Below are 18,354 nucleotides of genomic sequence, written 5' to 3' on the forward strand. Positions count from 1 at the left end.
TTTTCTATACTATGAGTCTGATCAAGGTGTACAATATAGAGCACGAGAAGGAGGCAAAATAACTTCTGTTTGTAAGAGGTAGAATGGAAAATTTTCTTATAAAATGTGTATTTGGGCAGGAAGTGAGGAAGACCTTAAAAATAAAATGATAAACCTGCTGTTTAGGGAATACTTTGAGTACTTAAACACAAACATAATTTCAAGCTTGTATGTAGTCCCATTGACTTCAGTGAGGACTGTGTGTTGAAAGTTAAGCTTGTGCTTAAGTGTTTGGCTTGTTTGAGGTGTCTGTCACTACTTTACTCTGAGACCCTTGGATAAGTCTTTTCAGCTCTGAGGTGCTATTTCCCCATTTGTAAATTAGAAATAATATTTAACACAGTTCTTAAAGTTCACTGTAACCAAAGAGCTAAAAGATCTTCCAAGTGGCTGCTGCTATTAGATGTTGAGTACGTGCCCTAGTGCTTGGTACATACAATAAATGTACAGTGGAGATCAATCCTGCACTGACGAGGTGAAGTGGATAACTGAAGTGTTTTAATTCAGCTACATCATCTGATTGGATTTTATTTTCAGATTGCTTGGGCTTTAAATAAAGGTGTGAAAACAGAGTACAAGCAATTTTGGGATGTGGATCTTGGAGTTGCATATATACCTTGGGAAAAAGTAAAATTGGATGATCTGGATGGCTTTGCTGAAGGAGGCATGATTGACCAGGAGACTGTAAATACAGGTATGGATACTTACATGTAACTTTTATTAAGTAAAAATTATGTTTATTTTCTTTATTCCTTAAATTAATTTTCAAAAGTTGCGTATTTATGGTATACATGTTCTTTTTTGCATTTGTTAGTATTAATTTCCTGTGTACAGTTCTGATGGCACTGAGATCAGAAATCCAGAAATTTGGAGTGCCTCTATAGTATGTTTGAGTCAACATCTGATGATAACACTGCAAGTCAGCATAACACTATGTCAGCATTCAGATCAATGGAGTTAAGCGAGACAATAAATATTAATATTTTTAAAAGTGGCTTCTGATTTTCTACGTTCAGTCACTAAATACATGTGCAAATATTAGTGCATGCAAAATCTGAGACCTGGTTGTGCTCCTTTTGAAAAATCAAGTCTTTAGATTGTCGTATGTAAAAGTAAAATGATGGAAGAGACTGATCTGGATATTCCTTTATTGTTTAAAACTTTCTGTTGAGACTGTCAGTATTATTGAGCTTCCTCTTTCCAACCTCCAGAGATTGGTTTATAATCTGTTTTGTATCACAGGGCTTGTCTACACGGTCCCACAGTTCAGACCGTGGGAGTATGAATTGCACACTTCTCCCCTGTGTGCACGCTGCAGGAGCTAACTAAAAGGCATCTAGTTCATGTAATGTGAACTAGGTATCTTTTAGTTCACACTGGCACCATCCACACAGGGGAGTTGCAGTTCACACCCCATAGTCCAAATTGTGGAGCTGTGTAGACATAGCCTTCGATATTGACAAGGGATGTTTAAGTATATAAATTCCAGTCTTTTTAACTCTGTCAGCATAATTTAAATCAATATTGAAAATTAAATCCAACACCTTGCGTTTAGAATGCCAACTTCATTTTCTCTTCGGCTGGTGGAGGTGGGATTTTTTTTGTTGTTAAGCACCCTATGTGACCATGTGTCAGACTAGTCACTCAGTAATATAGACATATTGTAAATATAAATGACAATACATAAGGGGCTGCTATATTCTTTACAGGTCATGAATCATTTATAAAGTGACAGTCAACTTAATTTTTTTAAATCAGCATTAAAAAAAATCAGTTTCTGATATAGTAACATTCAAATTGCATATCTAGAATTTTTGTTTTTCCTTTTCCATTCACTCTAAAAAAAAGTTATGGGATTTCTGTGTTCTCTTGCTGATGTTTGATGGTCTTTCTGCCAAGAGGGGAACTCTGTGTGCCTGTATTTATATAATTTTATTTTTCACCCCTCAGCTTCTTTCAGTTACAGTAAGCTTGGCTGTTACTTGTAACTTTCAGACCAAAATATGATTTTTCAAGTTGATGATGGTTTTTGTAAATGTGGAAATGGAAATAGAACATTTAAACTCATTGTCTACAAAATAAATATATATATATTTTTTTATTTAGAATGGGAAACTGTGAGGAGCTCAGAGGCTGTTAAAGAAAATATCCAAACTACTCAGAGTACAACTGTCGATAAGAATACAGCTGTTACAACACAGACAGAAGCTTATACTCAATCTGTAACTATGCTACAGGTTGGTATTGAGTGTGGTTTCTGGAGAGAGAGATTTAATTTTTGGTTAATATGGATACATTCAAATGCTAAGTTAGAATAAATAGCAGAGATAAAATAAAATATCAATCCTCCTTGTTCTATATTTATCTTTAAAATAAGAAAGCTAATTATTTCATTCAGCAAAGCTCTTAAACTTCTGCTTGACTCTAAGATCATGCCTGTTTTGCTGAATCCAGGATTAAATATTGGTGATAGGATAAATGTTATAAAACTGAAATAGCAATTAGTTGTTTAAAAGAAGAAGATTGAAATGTGGGAGCTACTAAAGCATCCTTTTTTAGGAGCACCAGCACAATGACCCCTTTTTGCCTGGAACCACTTCTGCTTGACTTTAGTTACTTTTTACATTTGTTTCCTCTTTCTTTCATATTAATCTGAGAATAAATGAGTTATTTTTTTCCTGCACTTTTGGTCAGTCTTAGTATTGATTTAGGGCCTTGTTGAACATTTTTGTTAAATGGAATTTGGTAGGAACAATCTAAGGCTTAATACAGTTTGAATTATTCTGCCTCTAAAAAGGATTTTCTCTGCTTTAATAAACAGATGAATAAGGTTTGTTTCTTTTTTGAAAGCTGGAGGTACTGTATTATAACTTCTTTAGTCTTTCAGGAGTGTGCAATACCAAAGATGTTGGTCAAGAATTGATTGAAATGCTCACAGTCAAAATTATTTAGTGTTTAGATTAAAATTTACTTTTCTGTAGTGTCATTATAAACAAAACTTAGTAAAAATAAAGTTGTTGCTGATTTTTTTTTCTTTCTTGCATTGATGCAAGGTTGCTAATTTACATGGCTGCTCCTGAGGATTGAGCTTTTGGAATTAATAATTTTTGTTAATGTTAAAGTAGTTTATTGGAGCCTCAGAATGAAGATTAACTTTTTTAGTCTATTTCCAGGACTAACGTCCCTTTAACACAATTTATGTATTGTCTTCCATTTTCTGTCACAAGAATTATGCTTAGTTTCTTATTTCAACCACCTTGCGCTATATTGTATTCTGTTGTATTTCTAATACGTTTCTGCCTTCCTTACTGTTGTTTTACATTTCCCATTGAATCAAGAAGGCAGACATACTGTTAATACTTGAGCATGCTCTTCCTGTTTTGAAGTAATTATATTCTCAGCTAATAAATTCAGGCCTGAGAGCCAAGTTTTTCTTTGAGTAGTGTCCCTATGGGTGCTCCATTCTAGGTGCACTTGCGCCCCATGTGCCTTAGATCAGACATTTTAGGAAGCCGTGTCTTTTCAGCCTGCACATGCACCCCCCCGGAGCCTTATGCGGTGCACCGAGGCTATATAGCCTTGTTCTCAACCATCTCAGCCTGCAATGGAGCCTCAGCAGCATCCAAATAGATCTTACCTCAACTGTATTTTGTTCTTATTAGTTCGTTTTAGTTCTTAGTTTCTTTTGTGTGAGGTAGCTGTAGTAATTTTATAGTTTCAGACAAAGAATCTTTTAAAAAAACCCAAAACTTGACTTTATACTTTTAGGATAAGGACTGTTGTCCTTTACCTATTTTTCTTTGTTTTTCCCCCTTACGGGAACTTATGCCCAGTTCTCCCGGGTCTCTCTGGATGCTGGTTTTCAGAGGAAAGTTCAAAATACAGTTGAGGACCTTCCTTTTGATGGATCAAAGTTGTTTGTGGGAAAAAATGATGAATCTCTGCATCCCTTAAAAGACGCTAGAGCCGCCTTGCACTCTCTCGGAATTTGTACCCCTGCACGTAAAAGAAAGTTCAGTAAGTCCCAGACAGCACAGAGATCTCGTCCTACCTAGTTTCCCACCTCCCAGAGATATTACAGACCCCAGCATAAAAGACAATAGTTTCAGAAGAAGAGACCAGCTACTTCTCAAGCACTGACCTCCCAACCCACAACTTCAAAATATCAGTTTTGATGGGCTGGTCAAGGTGCTGAGTTACCATCTCCACTCTTACTGCTGCAACAATCTGCATGCCTCCCTCACTTCAGCCATCGCCTTTCTCATTTCCATCAGAACTGGGAACATACCTCTATGGATAAGTGGGTGTTGGAGATCATGTCTCCATCTACTTTACCTCCCTCCCCCCACCCTACATCCCACCTTCAGGAATCCCTCTCATGAGCACCTTTTGCAACAGGAAATTGACTCTCTTCTGAATCTGGGTGCTGTAGTACCTCTGTGCAACACAGGAATGGGATTTTATTCCAGGCATCTCCTGATTCCAAAAAAAAAAAAACCAGCAGTTGGAGACCTATTCTAGATCTAAGCTTATTCAATATATTCATAAAGATTCAGACATTCAAAATGGTAACTCTTGCAGCAATAATTCCATCATTGGACCAAGGGGATTGGTTCTTGGTCCTCGACTTTCAAGATGTTTACTTCCCTGAAGCGATCAACTCCTCCCACAGAAGGTTCTTTTGCCTCATTCTGTGTCAAGAGACTTTCAATACACAGTGCTTCTGTTCAGTCTCTTCTCTGCACCCAGAGTGTTCTCAGAAGTTCTTTTTATCTTGGCAGACAAGGAACTCTATTTCCCATACCTCAGCAGTTGTGACACTACACATGCGCTGCCTCCTGGGGTGGCTCAGAACTGTTTGTTTGCCAAGCAAACACAGTTAAAGAAAATTATTCTCCATGCCTCCAGTAGTTTTTAAAAAAAGACAGCAAACCCTGAGATGCCGCTCTCCTTTGGTGGAGTCCAGACCTTCTGTATGCATTTATCCCAACTCCCTGGATATCCAAGGTGTTATGCAAGATAAGGAAAACCAAAACAAAGTTATTCTTATAGTTCTGAGATGGCTGAGACAAACATGGTTTCCTTACCTCACGCAGCTGGCTCTTTGTCAACCGATCGCTCTCCGGACCATCTGTTCTCTCAGGATGCCAGTCAAATCCATCACCCCAAACTCAGGGTTCTTTGGCTTAAGGCATGGCTGATAGATGGTTTGCAGGGTTAGAAACAGTGTATTCTGAGGACGTAAAGAGAGTGCTATTACATAGCAGGAAACAATGTACTTGTGGCAAACGTGCCAAAAAGTTGATGAAATTCAAAGACTGGTGTGACCTAAAACATCTTTCACCTAAGTCCTCTCAGTTATCATTTGTACTAGATTACATTTTAGAGCTAAAAATGACAGGGTTATTTTTAAGCTCCATAAAAGTGTATTTGGCAGTTATTACGGCCTTCCATCATATGGTAGAGGGTTTTTTCATCTTTGCTTATCCTACAACAAGGAGGTTTCTCAGAGGACTGGACAGCCTCTTCCCACTAATCAGATGCCCTACGCTGTTATGGAACCTTAACTTGGTACTCAGATGTCAAACGAGGCCTCCCTTTGAAACTATGGACATCTGCTCCTTTCAATACCTGTCTATGAAAACTGCATTTCTAGTAGCCGTTTTGTGTGCTCGAACAGGGAGTGAGATAGGGGCATACTTCACAGCCTTCTTTAAGACTAAGGCCACGCTTCGACTACATTCCTGCCAAAGGTATCTCTTTGGACTTTCACATAAATCAGCCTATAAATCTTTTAGTTTTCTTCCCTAAACCACACCAGGATATAGGATATGTGACACTACATACACGCGAGGTCTGGAGGACATTAGTCTTTTACTGAGACAGGACTATGCCCTTTAGGAAATCTCCTAGATTTTCTCTCCATTGCAGACAGAACTAAGGAATCTCCAGTTTCCAAGTAAAGATTCTCTAGATGGGTATTTGGCTGCATTACCTGCTGCTGTCAGTCTCATGATGTTCAGCCTCCCTGTAGAGTACTAACTCACTCCCATGAGATGCCTCTCTACTTTAGTAGGCTTTAAGAATGTTCCTGTCGTGGAAATATGTAGAGCCGTGATTTGAGAGCTTATTCGTATATTTTCTGAACACTACACAGTCACTCATACTTCAGCGTCTGATGCCATATTTGGGTCTACTGTTTTATCTTCAATCTTAGACTTTTCTCCTAAACCCCACCCCTCTGTAGAGGTTACTGCTCGATAGTCATCTAGAGTGGAGCACTTACAGGGATACTACTTGCAGAAGAAGAGATTACTCACCCTGTGTAGTAACTGTGTGGTTCTTCAACATGTGTTTCCCCTATGGGTGGTCCACTATCCACCCTCTTCCCCTCTGTTTCAGAGTTCTTTATGGCATTCTCTGCGGTAGAGAAGGAACTGAGTGCGGTTCACCTATGCAGCTCTATATAGTCTCAGTGCAGGGCACAAGGCTGTGGGGGACTCATGAGTAGGCCAAATGGACACTGCTACCTAAAATCTCTGATCTGAGGCACATTGGGTGCAAGCGCGTCTAGAGTAGAGCACCCATAGGGGCACATCTTGAAGAACCACAGTACATGCACAGGATTATTAGCCCACTAAATCATTTTCTTTTTTGAAGCACTGTCAAGTTAACGCAAAAAAGAAAAGGAGTACTTGTGGCACCTTCTCATTATCAGGTTATCATTTTTCTACTGAAATATTTAAATACTTTAATTTTTAAATGAAAGGTGATGGGGTTGTAAAACAAAAACCAAAATAGGTTCTCAATTGCTGAAAGACACAGCATTAGAAAAAAATAATGAAGCTCCTTTTAAATCCTTCCTTCTCCACACAACCTATCACCTGTTCTTTCCTTTCTCCCTTCCCTCTCTGTCCTTTCCCCACTGTCTTCCTTTCCTACAAGTTATCAAAGCTCTAGTTCCTAAATTAAGTACAATATATAAATATGTATTTTTATACCATTTCTTTAAAGCAGAATAAGAAGGGATACGATGGCATTCTCCCAGTGTGCATTCAAATGTCTTAGATATTCTTGCTGACCTGTAGTGAGGCATGGGGCCTAAATGTTAATTTTAGGGCTAAATTCTGCATTTAGCTATGTTTGCAGGGTTCTATCAATGTAATTTCGACAGAATTTAGCCCTACAGAATCTTTTGCAGATAATGTTAGATCAGGGATCTCAATCTCAAATCACCACGAGGGCCACATGAGGACTAGCACATGGGGCTGCATCACTGACACCTTTTCATATAAAGGTACAAAGCGCCCCCCCTTACCCCCCCCCCAAAAGTGATAAAGTGCTGGCAGCGGGAAGTGCCTGGAGGTAGGCAGAGGAGCGGGGACGCGGCACGCTGTGTGGGAGAAGGGGCAGCGGGTGAGGAGAGCTTGGTGGCTGCAGGAAATAACTTGGGAGGGGGGGGACTTGGCGGGCTGCAGCAAATAACTCGGGCTGCGTGTTTGAGACCGCTGTTTTAGATGAAACCAGTTAGTGTGACTTTCAGTTCCTGAGCTGAATTTGCAGGGATAGCAGTTAGAAAAACAATTTTATTTGTAAATGGGACAAATTTGATATGAAAATCAAAACATAATAAACTTTAGTGCTATTATGCTATTTTTAGTCACCTTTCAGAGGAAAACTGCCTTCATCCCAGCTTTATCTGGCAACTTCTATAATACAGTTTAGTTTTTGATATAAAATTCTATAGGATATTAGAGAAATTAGGTATAATATAAAATTTAAATTTAAGATTTTAGTTAAAACACAAATAATGCCTTACTGTGAATACATTATTTTCCATATTAAATTTATAAAACCCTCAATTTTTTATTTACCTGCAGCTGCTGCAGAAATTCCAGTGTACTACCCCAAAGTGCCAAGTAATTCATCATGCTTGCGACAGCATAAGTAGAACCTTGATTATAATTACTGCTTTCAGTTAACAAGAATTTCAATCAAATCATTTTATTCCTTTTTCAGAGTCATTGAATAATGTAAAAGTTGAAGTTTTTGTTTTGTTTTTCCTTCCCATGAAAAAAAGATTCCGGTAGCTCCAGCTGTGCCTGCTGTTAGTTTAGTTCCACCAGCATTTCCTGTCACAATGTCTGTCCCACCTCCTGGCTATAGTTCAATTCCACCACCTCCCTTCTTGCGGGCAAGTTTCAACCCTTCACAACCACCTCCTGGTAAGTTACCATTTTAAGTGATTGTATAATAAGGATATCCATGCTAACTGAGTGTCTTAAACATATGTTATGTGCTAGGACTATTTCTGACTCTAAGATTCAGGGCAGAAGACTTAGTTAAAACTTCACATTTTCAGTCTAGTTTTAAAAATCAAACTCTTTATTTTGTTGTTTCATTTTACAGTGTTTCTTCAACTGGAAAATTTGATTGTTAGGTGAAACTTTAATTGTTCCTTAGAGTATTGCTGGTATAAATGACAACTTAAAGAGGTACATCCTCTGTGTTAAAGTTGGAGCCCTCTGGAAAGCAGTAACCATTGCTGATTATCTTCCTACACCGCTAATACTTGCCGGTTTGCAGTGGGACATTCTTCTCCTGATTAGTGCAGATTAGTGAGGTTTTACTGTTCTTATTACTGAGGTTTTATTAAAGTTGGCCATATTATTAAATTATTTCTGATTGTTCATACAGGTTTTATGCCTCCCCCGGTTCCACCAGTCCCACCGCCTGTTGTTCCACCGCCTGTTGTTCCACAGGTAGTCCCAACATGTAAGTTGGCTTGTCTTTTTTCCCTAAAAGAATACTAATTTTGTATTAATGGAAGTCTAGCTGTTTGATGTCCTCATTCTTACTCAAGGTGGATTGATATAAATCAGCAAGCAGGAAACTTTTATTTAAATAATCAGTATTAATCTTGTTTTGCATTTGTACTTTTTAGTTACTTTGTTAAAGAAAAGTTGATTCTCATTGGTTGATAACCATTAAAACATGTTTATTTGCAACTAAACATAGCCTTTATATTAAATTTGGTTCTTTTTGTTAACCAGGAAGATACACTAGATCAGCACACATTTATTGAAGCAATTACATAGCTTAATTTGCGTTTATTTAGATTCTTAATCTTTACATTTTTTATTATGTTAGAAAATGGTGACTGATGCATTTCTTACTTGCTAAATTATTTTTTTATTTGTGATTTGTGTCATGCTCTATTTGTAAATGCAAATTCAATTAAAAATGTACAAAAACAACATTTTAAAATAATTTTTTTAGTAAATAAAGTCACCTAAAATATGCTGGGTACATAAGAAAAAAAAGTTTTTATCACAAAATATATCAGAACATGTTTTAAATTTAAAACAAGCTGATTTATTAAACCAAGTATTATCTCTAGTTAGTGAATTGAACTGATAGTTTCTGGTCAACATTGTACTTCAGAATTATAGAACAAGTAGATCTCATCCTCTCACACCTAGTTTTCATTTATAGATTGGAAGAAGAAAACAAGCTTTCCTGCATTTTCAACTCCCAGGTGGTTTCTTAAGTTTGAGTGAACTAGTCATTGAATTGAACTAGTGGAATGAACTGAAATGAAGAAAATATTCTCTCTGCATCTGCAGAGGAGGATACTGCCATGAAAAACTGGTGTAGCACTTCAGCAAACTGTGGTTCCAGATGCATAGCCAGTAGTGACTTCCCAAAATTCAGTGGTTCAACTTCCTTTAACCCTCCACAGCAAACATGTACTGTTCAGTATTATTGTTTTAATTTACTATAATGATTTTAATAGAGTATGGTAAGTTTAGGCCTCAACATAGATTGTCATGATTTCAAATGCAATTTTAAATAGATTTTTTGACTTAAATACAGGGTTTTTTAAAATAAACCTAATTTTTAAATTTAAAAATAAAAATCATTGATTTTTATCTACCCTGTTCTTAATTAAGTAATAGTATGCAAATTAGGGTAGATACCGCGTTCTAGGGGGTATTCATATGCTGTTTTCATCAATGTATTGAGAACAAGTTTATAGCGCATAGTTTATAGTGCACTTTATAGTTTATAGTGCATAGTTTAGTTGGTCTAATAATATTCACAAACAGTATATTTAATATTTTCTCAGGAGTCATTGAAAAAATTATTTGCAAATTGATGTTTAATTGGGAGTTGTATAGATGATCAAATAATATTCATTAAGCAATTTAGTTCTGTATTTTTCTTTCAATCACTGAATTTATTATTTATTATTTTCATTATTCAATCTTTTCAAGTTGACTACATTCAATGGTTCGAACATTAAAGCCCGTTGAAACCAGTGTTGTTTGCTTCTGTATTTATTCATAATCCACGCGCACTACTTAAGAGTGAAGCATTGGGAAGCCTATATTTAAGGATTACAAATGTTTTTTGAAAAACAATTTATTCCAAAGTGAACAGTATTGTTGTTTTTGATGACCATATTTGATTATATGCTCTAACAATAAAGCATCTGCCAAACTAAATTGGCAAGAAATACTGAGATGTGTTTTTTGTTTTGTGTTTTTTCCCCTACAGCTCTAGTGCAGCCTCCTCTTTCCATTACTCAAGAGACAATGAAAGATGTTCCTTTTGGTAGCCTTGTTTTACCAGTTGGCACTGTTTCTAGCAGTCTAGCCACTCCAACATTATCAGCGGGAAGTGTTTTTAACCCTCTTCCAAGCAACAAACCAGAGTCGGAAGAAAAAGGATCACATCTTGCAGACGTTCAGATTTCTTCCAGTGAAAACAACAGATCTGGTAAGAAATGTCTGTACCCTACATATTTTGCCACATATAAATTGACTTCGTAAATACAAGTTTTTAAGTTAACCCATGTGTATTGTGTTAACTCATCCTAATGTAGGACGTTTTAGGTTAAATATGGTCCTGGATTTGGGATTTAATCTGTGACATAGTGTGCTGATAATGAGCTCTTTTAGCATCTCTTGATCACTGTTTTCCAGTAGGTCACGTCTTCAGTGGACAAGAAATTTCTCTCGCACATCTGTGTGCATATAGGCTAGAGAAGTAAAGCTGGGCCAGGGGGTGTAGTTAAGAGTATTTAAAATAAATCCTTTAAATTTTACTGAAAGTGGAATGGGACAGGAACTTGTAGTTAAGTTAAGTACATGGTTTTAAGCATTCATTCAAACATGTTCATGTTTTTCTTGTGTATGCTTGGTGAGCATGTAGTTTTTCCTACCCCTTAAAAGCTTCTGCTCAATCTTTACTGTGTAAAGACATCGGTTTCAGTGATTTAATGCCCAGTCATCACCATTGTGACTAAAAAATCTGCGTTCATAACTCAAAACTATTACAAATATTTAAATAAGTAAATATTCCAACTATGTATATATTAACTGAAATAATGGATTAAAATATTATTTGTATTGTAAACTGTTTAGTGTTATGTTGACTTTCCAGACTACTAAATATTTTTATTGTGTTTCAGTTCAAAATGATGTCTCAAGCAGCTCCGGGCTTCCGGGAGGAGTACAGCCACCTGGTGTCTCAAGCAGCTCTGGTCGTGCGGGAGGAGTGCAGCCACCTGGTGTCTCAAGCAGCTCCGGTCGTGCGGGAGGAGTGCAGCCACCCGGTGTCTCAAGCAGCTCCGCACTTGCAGGAGGAGTGCAGCCACCCGGTGTCTCAAGCAGCTCCGCGCTTACGGGAGGAGTGCACCCACCTGGTGTCTCAAGCAGCTCCACACTTGCGGGAGGAGTGCAGCCACCTGGTGTCTCAAGCAGCTGTGGACTTATGGCGGGAGTGCCGCCACCGAACGTCTCAAGCAGCTCTGGACTTATGGCGGGAGTGCCGCCACCGAACGTCTCAAGCAGCTCTGGACTTATGGCGGGAATGCCGCCACCGAACGTCTCAAGCAGCTCTGGACTTTTGGCGGGAATGCCGCCACCGAACGTCTCAAGCAGCTCTGGACTTTTGGCGGGAATGCCGCCACCGAACGTCTCAAGCAGCTCTGGGCTTTTGGCGGGTGTGCCGCCACCCAATGTCTCAAGCAGCTCTGGGCTTCTAATAGTGCCACCACCCAATGTCTCAAGTAGTTCTGGACTTCTGGGGATGCAGCATCCGGTGGGGGTTCAAAACATACCCCATTTAAATATTAGTAGTCAAAGGATGCCTGGAATGCCTCTCTTAGATCTCCGTCCAGGACTAATACCCCAGTCACCTGGACCAAGATTTCCATTAATACAGCCTGGAATGCCACCACAGCGTAATATCCCTCCTCCAACACTCCTTGACCCATCCCTTCATCCACCACCGAGAGGTCCTTTTCCTCCTCCAGGAGATCTTTTTAACCAAACAGAGAGACCTTTTGGAACACCTGGAAGACAAAACGTTGATAGCATTTCTAATCCAGAAAAAAGGTTACCACTTGGAGGTGATAGCATTCAACAGGAAGGAGACCGAGACTATCGCTTTCCACCAGTGGAAAACAGAGAGACTCTTAATAGGCCATCCCCAGTCGATGTCAGGGATTCTATTGGACGGCCACCAGTAGATCCAAGAGAGGGTCTAGGAAGACCTCCAATAGATGGAAGAGAACATTTTGCAAGGCCACATATAGATATGAGAGAGAATTTTGGAAGACCAGGTGTGGATAATATTGGTCGAAGAGAGCATTTTGGTTTCAATTCAGAAAAGCATTGGGGACAGAGAGGAGATTATGATGAAAGAGAACACAATGTTTTTCCTATCTATGGTGGTCCTAAAAGCTTCCATGAAGATAGAGAGAGGTTTCGGCATGTAAATTACAGATTTGAAACTAGAAGTGGTCCCAGCTGGAACAGAGGATTTGAACAAGATGCTCACAGAGATTTTGATGACCGTAGAAGACCCTGGGAAAGACAGAGGGATAGGGATGACAGAGATTTTAATTTTTGCAGAGAAATAAATGGAAACAGATTTGGAAGAGACAGAATGCAGAACAACTGGATCCCTCCTCCACATCCAAGGGTTTTTGAATATTTTGAAGGGGCCACTTCACAGCGCAAAGCTGATAATATACCCCAGGTAAATGGTGAAAATACAGAGACAGAAAGTCAGCCACCAAATGTGCAAGTGCAGAATGATCCAGAACTTTATGAAAAACTAGCATCTTCAAGTGAGATAAACAAAGAGAAGAGTGACACAGAAGCTGATATAGAAAGTGAACCAGTGGTAGAAAGCACAGAAACTGAGGGGACATAATCATCACTCAGTAGGTAAAAGATACCTTTTGTAAAGTTGTCATCTCTCTGTAATAGATAAATGGCTGACTGGACCTTAGCAGTTCACTTTTGTCTGCCAGAATTAAGTTAATCTGATGTTCATGTTCATCTTTCACTTAAATAACTGTACAACTGACTTGTATAGAACATTGTTCTTAATTTGAACATGGTAGGTAAACATTTTTTATTTCTCTGATAAAACACAGACTTGCCCCCAGTTGCTTTTAATGTCACAATTATAAATAACAGCTTGTCAAACAAAGACTTCCTATGGAAGAAAATGGAATTTTTTTAGATACTACCATTAGGTTGGCTGTGGAAATTGTTATACTTGAAAGCAGGTGCTGGTGTATCTTGTCCATGTTTTTAGGCTGCTGCAGAATTTTAAACATAGACAAAGCTGTGATATTTTATGTTCCTGAGATTTGGCAAAAAAAAAAAAAAAAAAAAGAGAGAGAGAGAGAGAAAGAAAGAAAAAGAAATAGCCCTGGTCATTTAAGGAGCATAATACAGAGATTAAAAGTGATTTTGTAAAATCCGCACTATAGTCTCTGTTTCCTCTAAAGTAAGTGTCTGTGATTTGTTCCTCGTACTGCAGTGGGTTAAAAAAAAAAGTACATTTTAATGTTGGGTGCATTTTGTTTTTAGATGCCAATAAAGCATATTTGTTTGATAACAGTGTTCTAGGTATTGTATTTTTTTTTTAAAAAAAAACCTACAAGCTATGAAAACCTGGATCAGCTATGGTATATGCTTTAGCTACTTGTTGCAAAAGGTTTATATTACTCTTGTAAGACCAATGCAACAATTATATGTGCTAGAAAGAAGCATATGCTTTTATATTGAAAATCATGCAGTCACATTAGTTTATGTATATAACATGTATGTAAATATTTGTGTAAACTGTAAGTAGATATCGCTATTTCTGTGTGTGCCTGTGTGTGCGCACAGAACAATGAAGACAGGTTAATAAAACTGAAATGAAATTAGGGTATAAAAATAAGTCTTTCGCCTTCTTGAGGTAGCAAGATATTTAGAGGTGTTAATTTGATTAAATAAATCAAATTTACATTTATTTGCTCACTCATAGGTACTGTTCTTACTACTTTTAGAAGGTGGAATGGACATGATATACTGTAAAGATATACAGTAGGATTTTAGCTTACTTTTTAAAAAATGTAGATATGCATGAAGCCAAAATTGAAGTAAATGTTTACCTTATCTTATTTTGTAATATATTTGGTGTTCTGGATAGATAGTGGTAGTATTAAAGTACTTTGTGGTTATTTGTTTGCAGTGAACCTCTGAAGTCCAGAATTGTTGCATGAAAAGTATAAAGCTGTTGTTGGTTTTTCTTTTAAAAAAAAAAAAAAATCTACGTGTGAATAGAAATGAAGTGGGGGCTTTGTGCTTTGGAGGCTTAATACCGAAATAGAACTTCTGAGTAAAATGTTGAGATGAATTGGCCTCCTAAGTAATACAGTAGCATTACTCTCTTTTGTTTCACCTGTTTTGCTTCTTGCGTGTGTTTTTTTTTTTTTTTTTAACCAGAGGTGGAAGATTTGGTGATATAGTAATGGAAGATTTTCAGCTTGTCCCACTTGCAGTACAGTTATTCCTCTCCCCTTCCAAAAAATCTGTTGTTAAAATTCACTGAGTCCAAAAGCATCCTCTGATTAAGTTTTGAGAGAGAATTTTCTCTCTCAGTAAGTTCTGAGAGTCGATAATGATATTTCTGTAAAATGGAAAATATTTAATTCAGGGAAATCTGAGTTGAACTTTACTATTAAAGAATACTAATTTATCGGTAGTTTGTATTGTGTTAAAAAAATTTTCCCAAGGATATGAAGTGTGAGGATGTCACTTGGGAGTTCGGCTGTAGTGCATAAGGATACATCTGGACTTACAGAGAAGTTATATGTGATCCTTTTTTGTGGTGACCTGGTTCTGTTTCTTAATTATTAGGATTTTTTATTTTAAAAGCCCCCAAAATTGCTTTCATAAATGAAAATACCGCTTTTAAAAGCTTTGATATGAATCATTTTGCACCTACAGTGCAAGTAGTAATAATATTTAGTACTAGGAAGCAGTGAGATTCAGGTGCATTAAATAAGCAATAACATGTAACAGGACCATGCTGATATACTGGATTCCAGACAGGTTTTACAACGTTTAGGGCAAAAATACTTTCAAATGCAGACTGTGCAGGTCAAGGAACTTGATCAGTGTTGTGCCTATCAGCCTGCCAATAATTTGCTAATCAGGCATGCATGACTTAGGATGACTGAACATAAAATAGCTGTATAGTATTTTTTTAAGTTACTCCTTTCTTTCAGTTTGATAGTGTTTTGACATTTTTAAGTTAATAGTTGTACATGAAAAAGCTTATTCTCATTGATTTTCCAAATGTTCATAACAAAATGCAAATATTTCCAGTAGCTTTGCTTTCACCATTGTGTTTTACACAATGAAACAAAAAACAAGATAGAAAAGTTAATCTTCCTTGTTTTTTCTTAAATTGAGATTTGCAGTATGTTTATTGTTTGTAATAGGATGGTGCAGGAAAATCATCACATGGTGAGAGAGATTAAATAATTCAGTTGGCAATGCTGTAAACCAGATCACATTGCCATTTCCTTGTGCATGTTTGTTGGGTCAGGCAAAACATTTTGACACTCTGCAATGTATATTCATTAGATGAAGAGCACTGTGTTAATATTTTAATCTGTTATGTAAATGTCTTTTAAATTTTAATAAATTGGCTACTGTATTTAGTGTAGTTGTACACTGTACTATTACAGTTTCCAACAGCTATTCAATTCTTGTGTAGAATAAAACTTTATTGTACAGAAAAGTAGTCTTTAGCTGCATCATGTTTCCAGTTAGAACTTTTTTTTCAGACCTTCTAATTTTAGTAGTCCCTAAGCATAGAAAAATAGCCCCAGGAGGAAAGCATTCAGAAACAGGGAAAGGGTCTGAATCCCATTTTTATTAGCAATTAAAGATAGCGAGTTGTAGCTGTTTAATCTTGTCCCTGAAAAATTTTGTCTTTGAACGTTCTCAAGAAAAAGGTTATCCTCTTACAAGAAGAGAATATTCTACACTTCTGAGCTGTTTTTGACAGTGAAGATATTTGCCACATTCCAACAATTAAAGAACCTGACGCATGAGTCTGTTTACATTTTTATTTGCATAAATAACACAGAAATATGCATGTTTTATAGTTTGAAAGAAGTCAGACAATTTTAATGAACAGGAAAGATTAAAATTTACATATACACATTTAGTTGAAAACTGTACTCATATCAGTTAAGACATGCAAAATGTTACCTTTTTGGACATTCTGTGTCACTCCATCTTGCATTGTGATCTCTATGAGTAGACTGCTGTGACCATGTCATTCACAGTGTAGGATCGTGGCCTTTATTTGTTATGGTGAGGTCATGTCTATATTGAGACTATTTTTTGCAAGCCTTAACATGCAGTTATATTAAGCTTTTATTTGTGCTGTGGGACATTATTAGACAAATTAAATGTATAAGACCAGATTCTGATATCCTTCAGTAAATCTGCAAAAAAAACCTATTAATTCAAATGGTTCTGTTCGTGAAGTCAGGTACTATTTGGTATGAGTATTGGTCCCATAATTTAGTCTATAATGCATAGGGTGGGCATCCCATGTAAGTATCTTTAAAAGATTTTGAGATAGCCTGTAGAGGAAATTCACAACATAATGCTTCTGATAGACGTCGCAGTAAGTTCATCTATCCCCTTAGATGATCAAATTTGAAAGTATACAGAGGTTCCAAATGTCTGTAAAGATTTTAATTCATTTTCTGGATTTTAATTCCACTGGGCCTCATGTATTTCACTCACTTCATCTTTAGAGCTGCAAAAATTAGATGCTAAATTTCCTACATTCACATTTCGATTAACATATTTAGAAATAACCAATAGTGATAGTAACCTTTTTTCCTTGCTATAATAATTAAAGCTAGAAATGAATGTATTTCATTTAGTAAACCTGATCAGTTTTTAAAATGAGGCAGTGTGTATTTTTTGATTTTTTTTTTTTTTAGTGTAGATAATAATGAGGAAGGATTTTTTGCTTTCCTGGTTAAAATTGTCATAGTTGATTTTTTTTTAGTTGTACATCAATTGCTTTTTTCAAACACATACAAGGAGTTCTCTGGACGTATGCAAATAGGAATATACCAAAATGTAATCTATTTCTTGCATGCTGATTATTTTCAGACTTGTGTTAAGTATACCATTATTGAAGAGTGACACACCTTGCCTTTATGACCTTTCTGTTTTTAAATCCGTCTCTTGATGATTCAATACCTGTGACATATCCTGTTTTAAATTTTTTGCTTTGCTTTAAAATATGAAAATGTTTAACCAAACAGGAGTGTCAACAGCATCCTTCTGTTTAGTATTCTATAACTACATTCTGTTCCATCTCCAGTAGAATAATAGAAGCCTGTTACTGGGAACTGAATGGTGGCTGAGAAAATACCTGATTGACAGAATTGTCTTAATCATAACCATTTGCTCCTCTATCTAAAAAAGGAAAAAGGAAGTTTGATCCAGACGGTGTTCATTTTTTATAGGTTTAGCTATATGCTGTACAAATTATGCAGTGCTTTTGACACTTGATAACAAATTTTTTTGTTATTCATTTTAAAGTTTAGCCATGAAGTTTTACAGTGAAGAAAATGTCCAGTAGCGCTTCTAAAAAGTTGAAGAAAACTCATAACATCTTTTTAAACAACTGACCTCCAATAAAAGAGAATCTGCTTTGAATTGGGTTTTTAGGTGATGATGGGCAGGCTTGTTCAGATTTTTTAAAGCAGTTATTTTGAGGTCAGTAGACTATAAAATTTGATTTGCCTTAAAATTGTACCCTTTTGTACTCCACCTGCGTAAGTGGGCCTGGTGAAGAAAAGTTACTAAGCTGAAAAATCGCACTCTTACCATCTTTTAGAGGCAATAGTGTCAAAGATTAGAAGGGGGGAGGTTTGATATATGCACTAATTAAACAGATATTAATTTGTTACGCAACTTA

General features: G+C 36.8%; 1 protein-coding gene across 2 annotated transcripts in view; it reads left to right on the top strand.

Moving 5' to 3' along the window:
* The window catches only part of SCAF8 (SR-related CTD associated factor 8), a 133,962-nt gene that overhangs the window by 70,367 nt on the left and 45,241 nt on the right, over positions 1–18,354 (top strand). Inside the window, exons 15-20 of one of the 2 annotated variants that reach the window (XM_073337718.1) lie at positions 577–733; positions 2,146–2,276; positions 8,120–8,264; positions 8,737–8,814; positions 10,600–10,821; positions 11,516–16,037. In XM_073337718.1, coding sequence (XP_073193819.1) covers positions 577–733; positions 2,146–2,276; positions 8,120–8,264; positions 8,737–8,814; positions 10,600–10,821; positions 11,516–13,266 — 2,484 coding nt within the window. In that variant the 3' untranslated portion in view covers positions 13,267–16,037. Of the gene's footprint in view, positions 1–576; positions 734–2,145; positions 2,277–8,119; positions 8,265–8,736; positions 8,815–10,599; positions 10,822–11,515; positions 16,038–18,354 lie in introns of those variants that run through there. The other variant, XM_073337716.1, reaches the window with a different exon arrangement.

Source organism: Lepidochelys kempii, chromosome 3 (assembly GCF_965140265.1).
Source record: "Lepidochelys kempii isolate rLepKem1 chromosome 3, rLepKem1.hap2, whole genome shotgun sequence".
NCBI classification, from domain to species: domain Eukaryota; kingdom Metazoa; phylum Chordata; order Testudines; family Cheloniidae; genus Lepidochelys; species Lepidochelys kempii.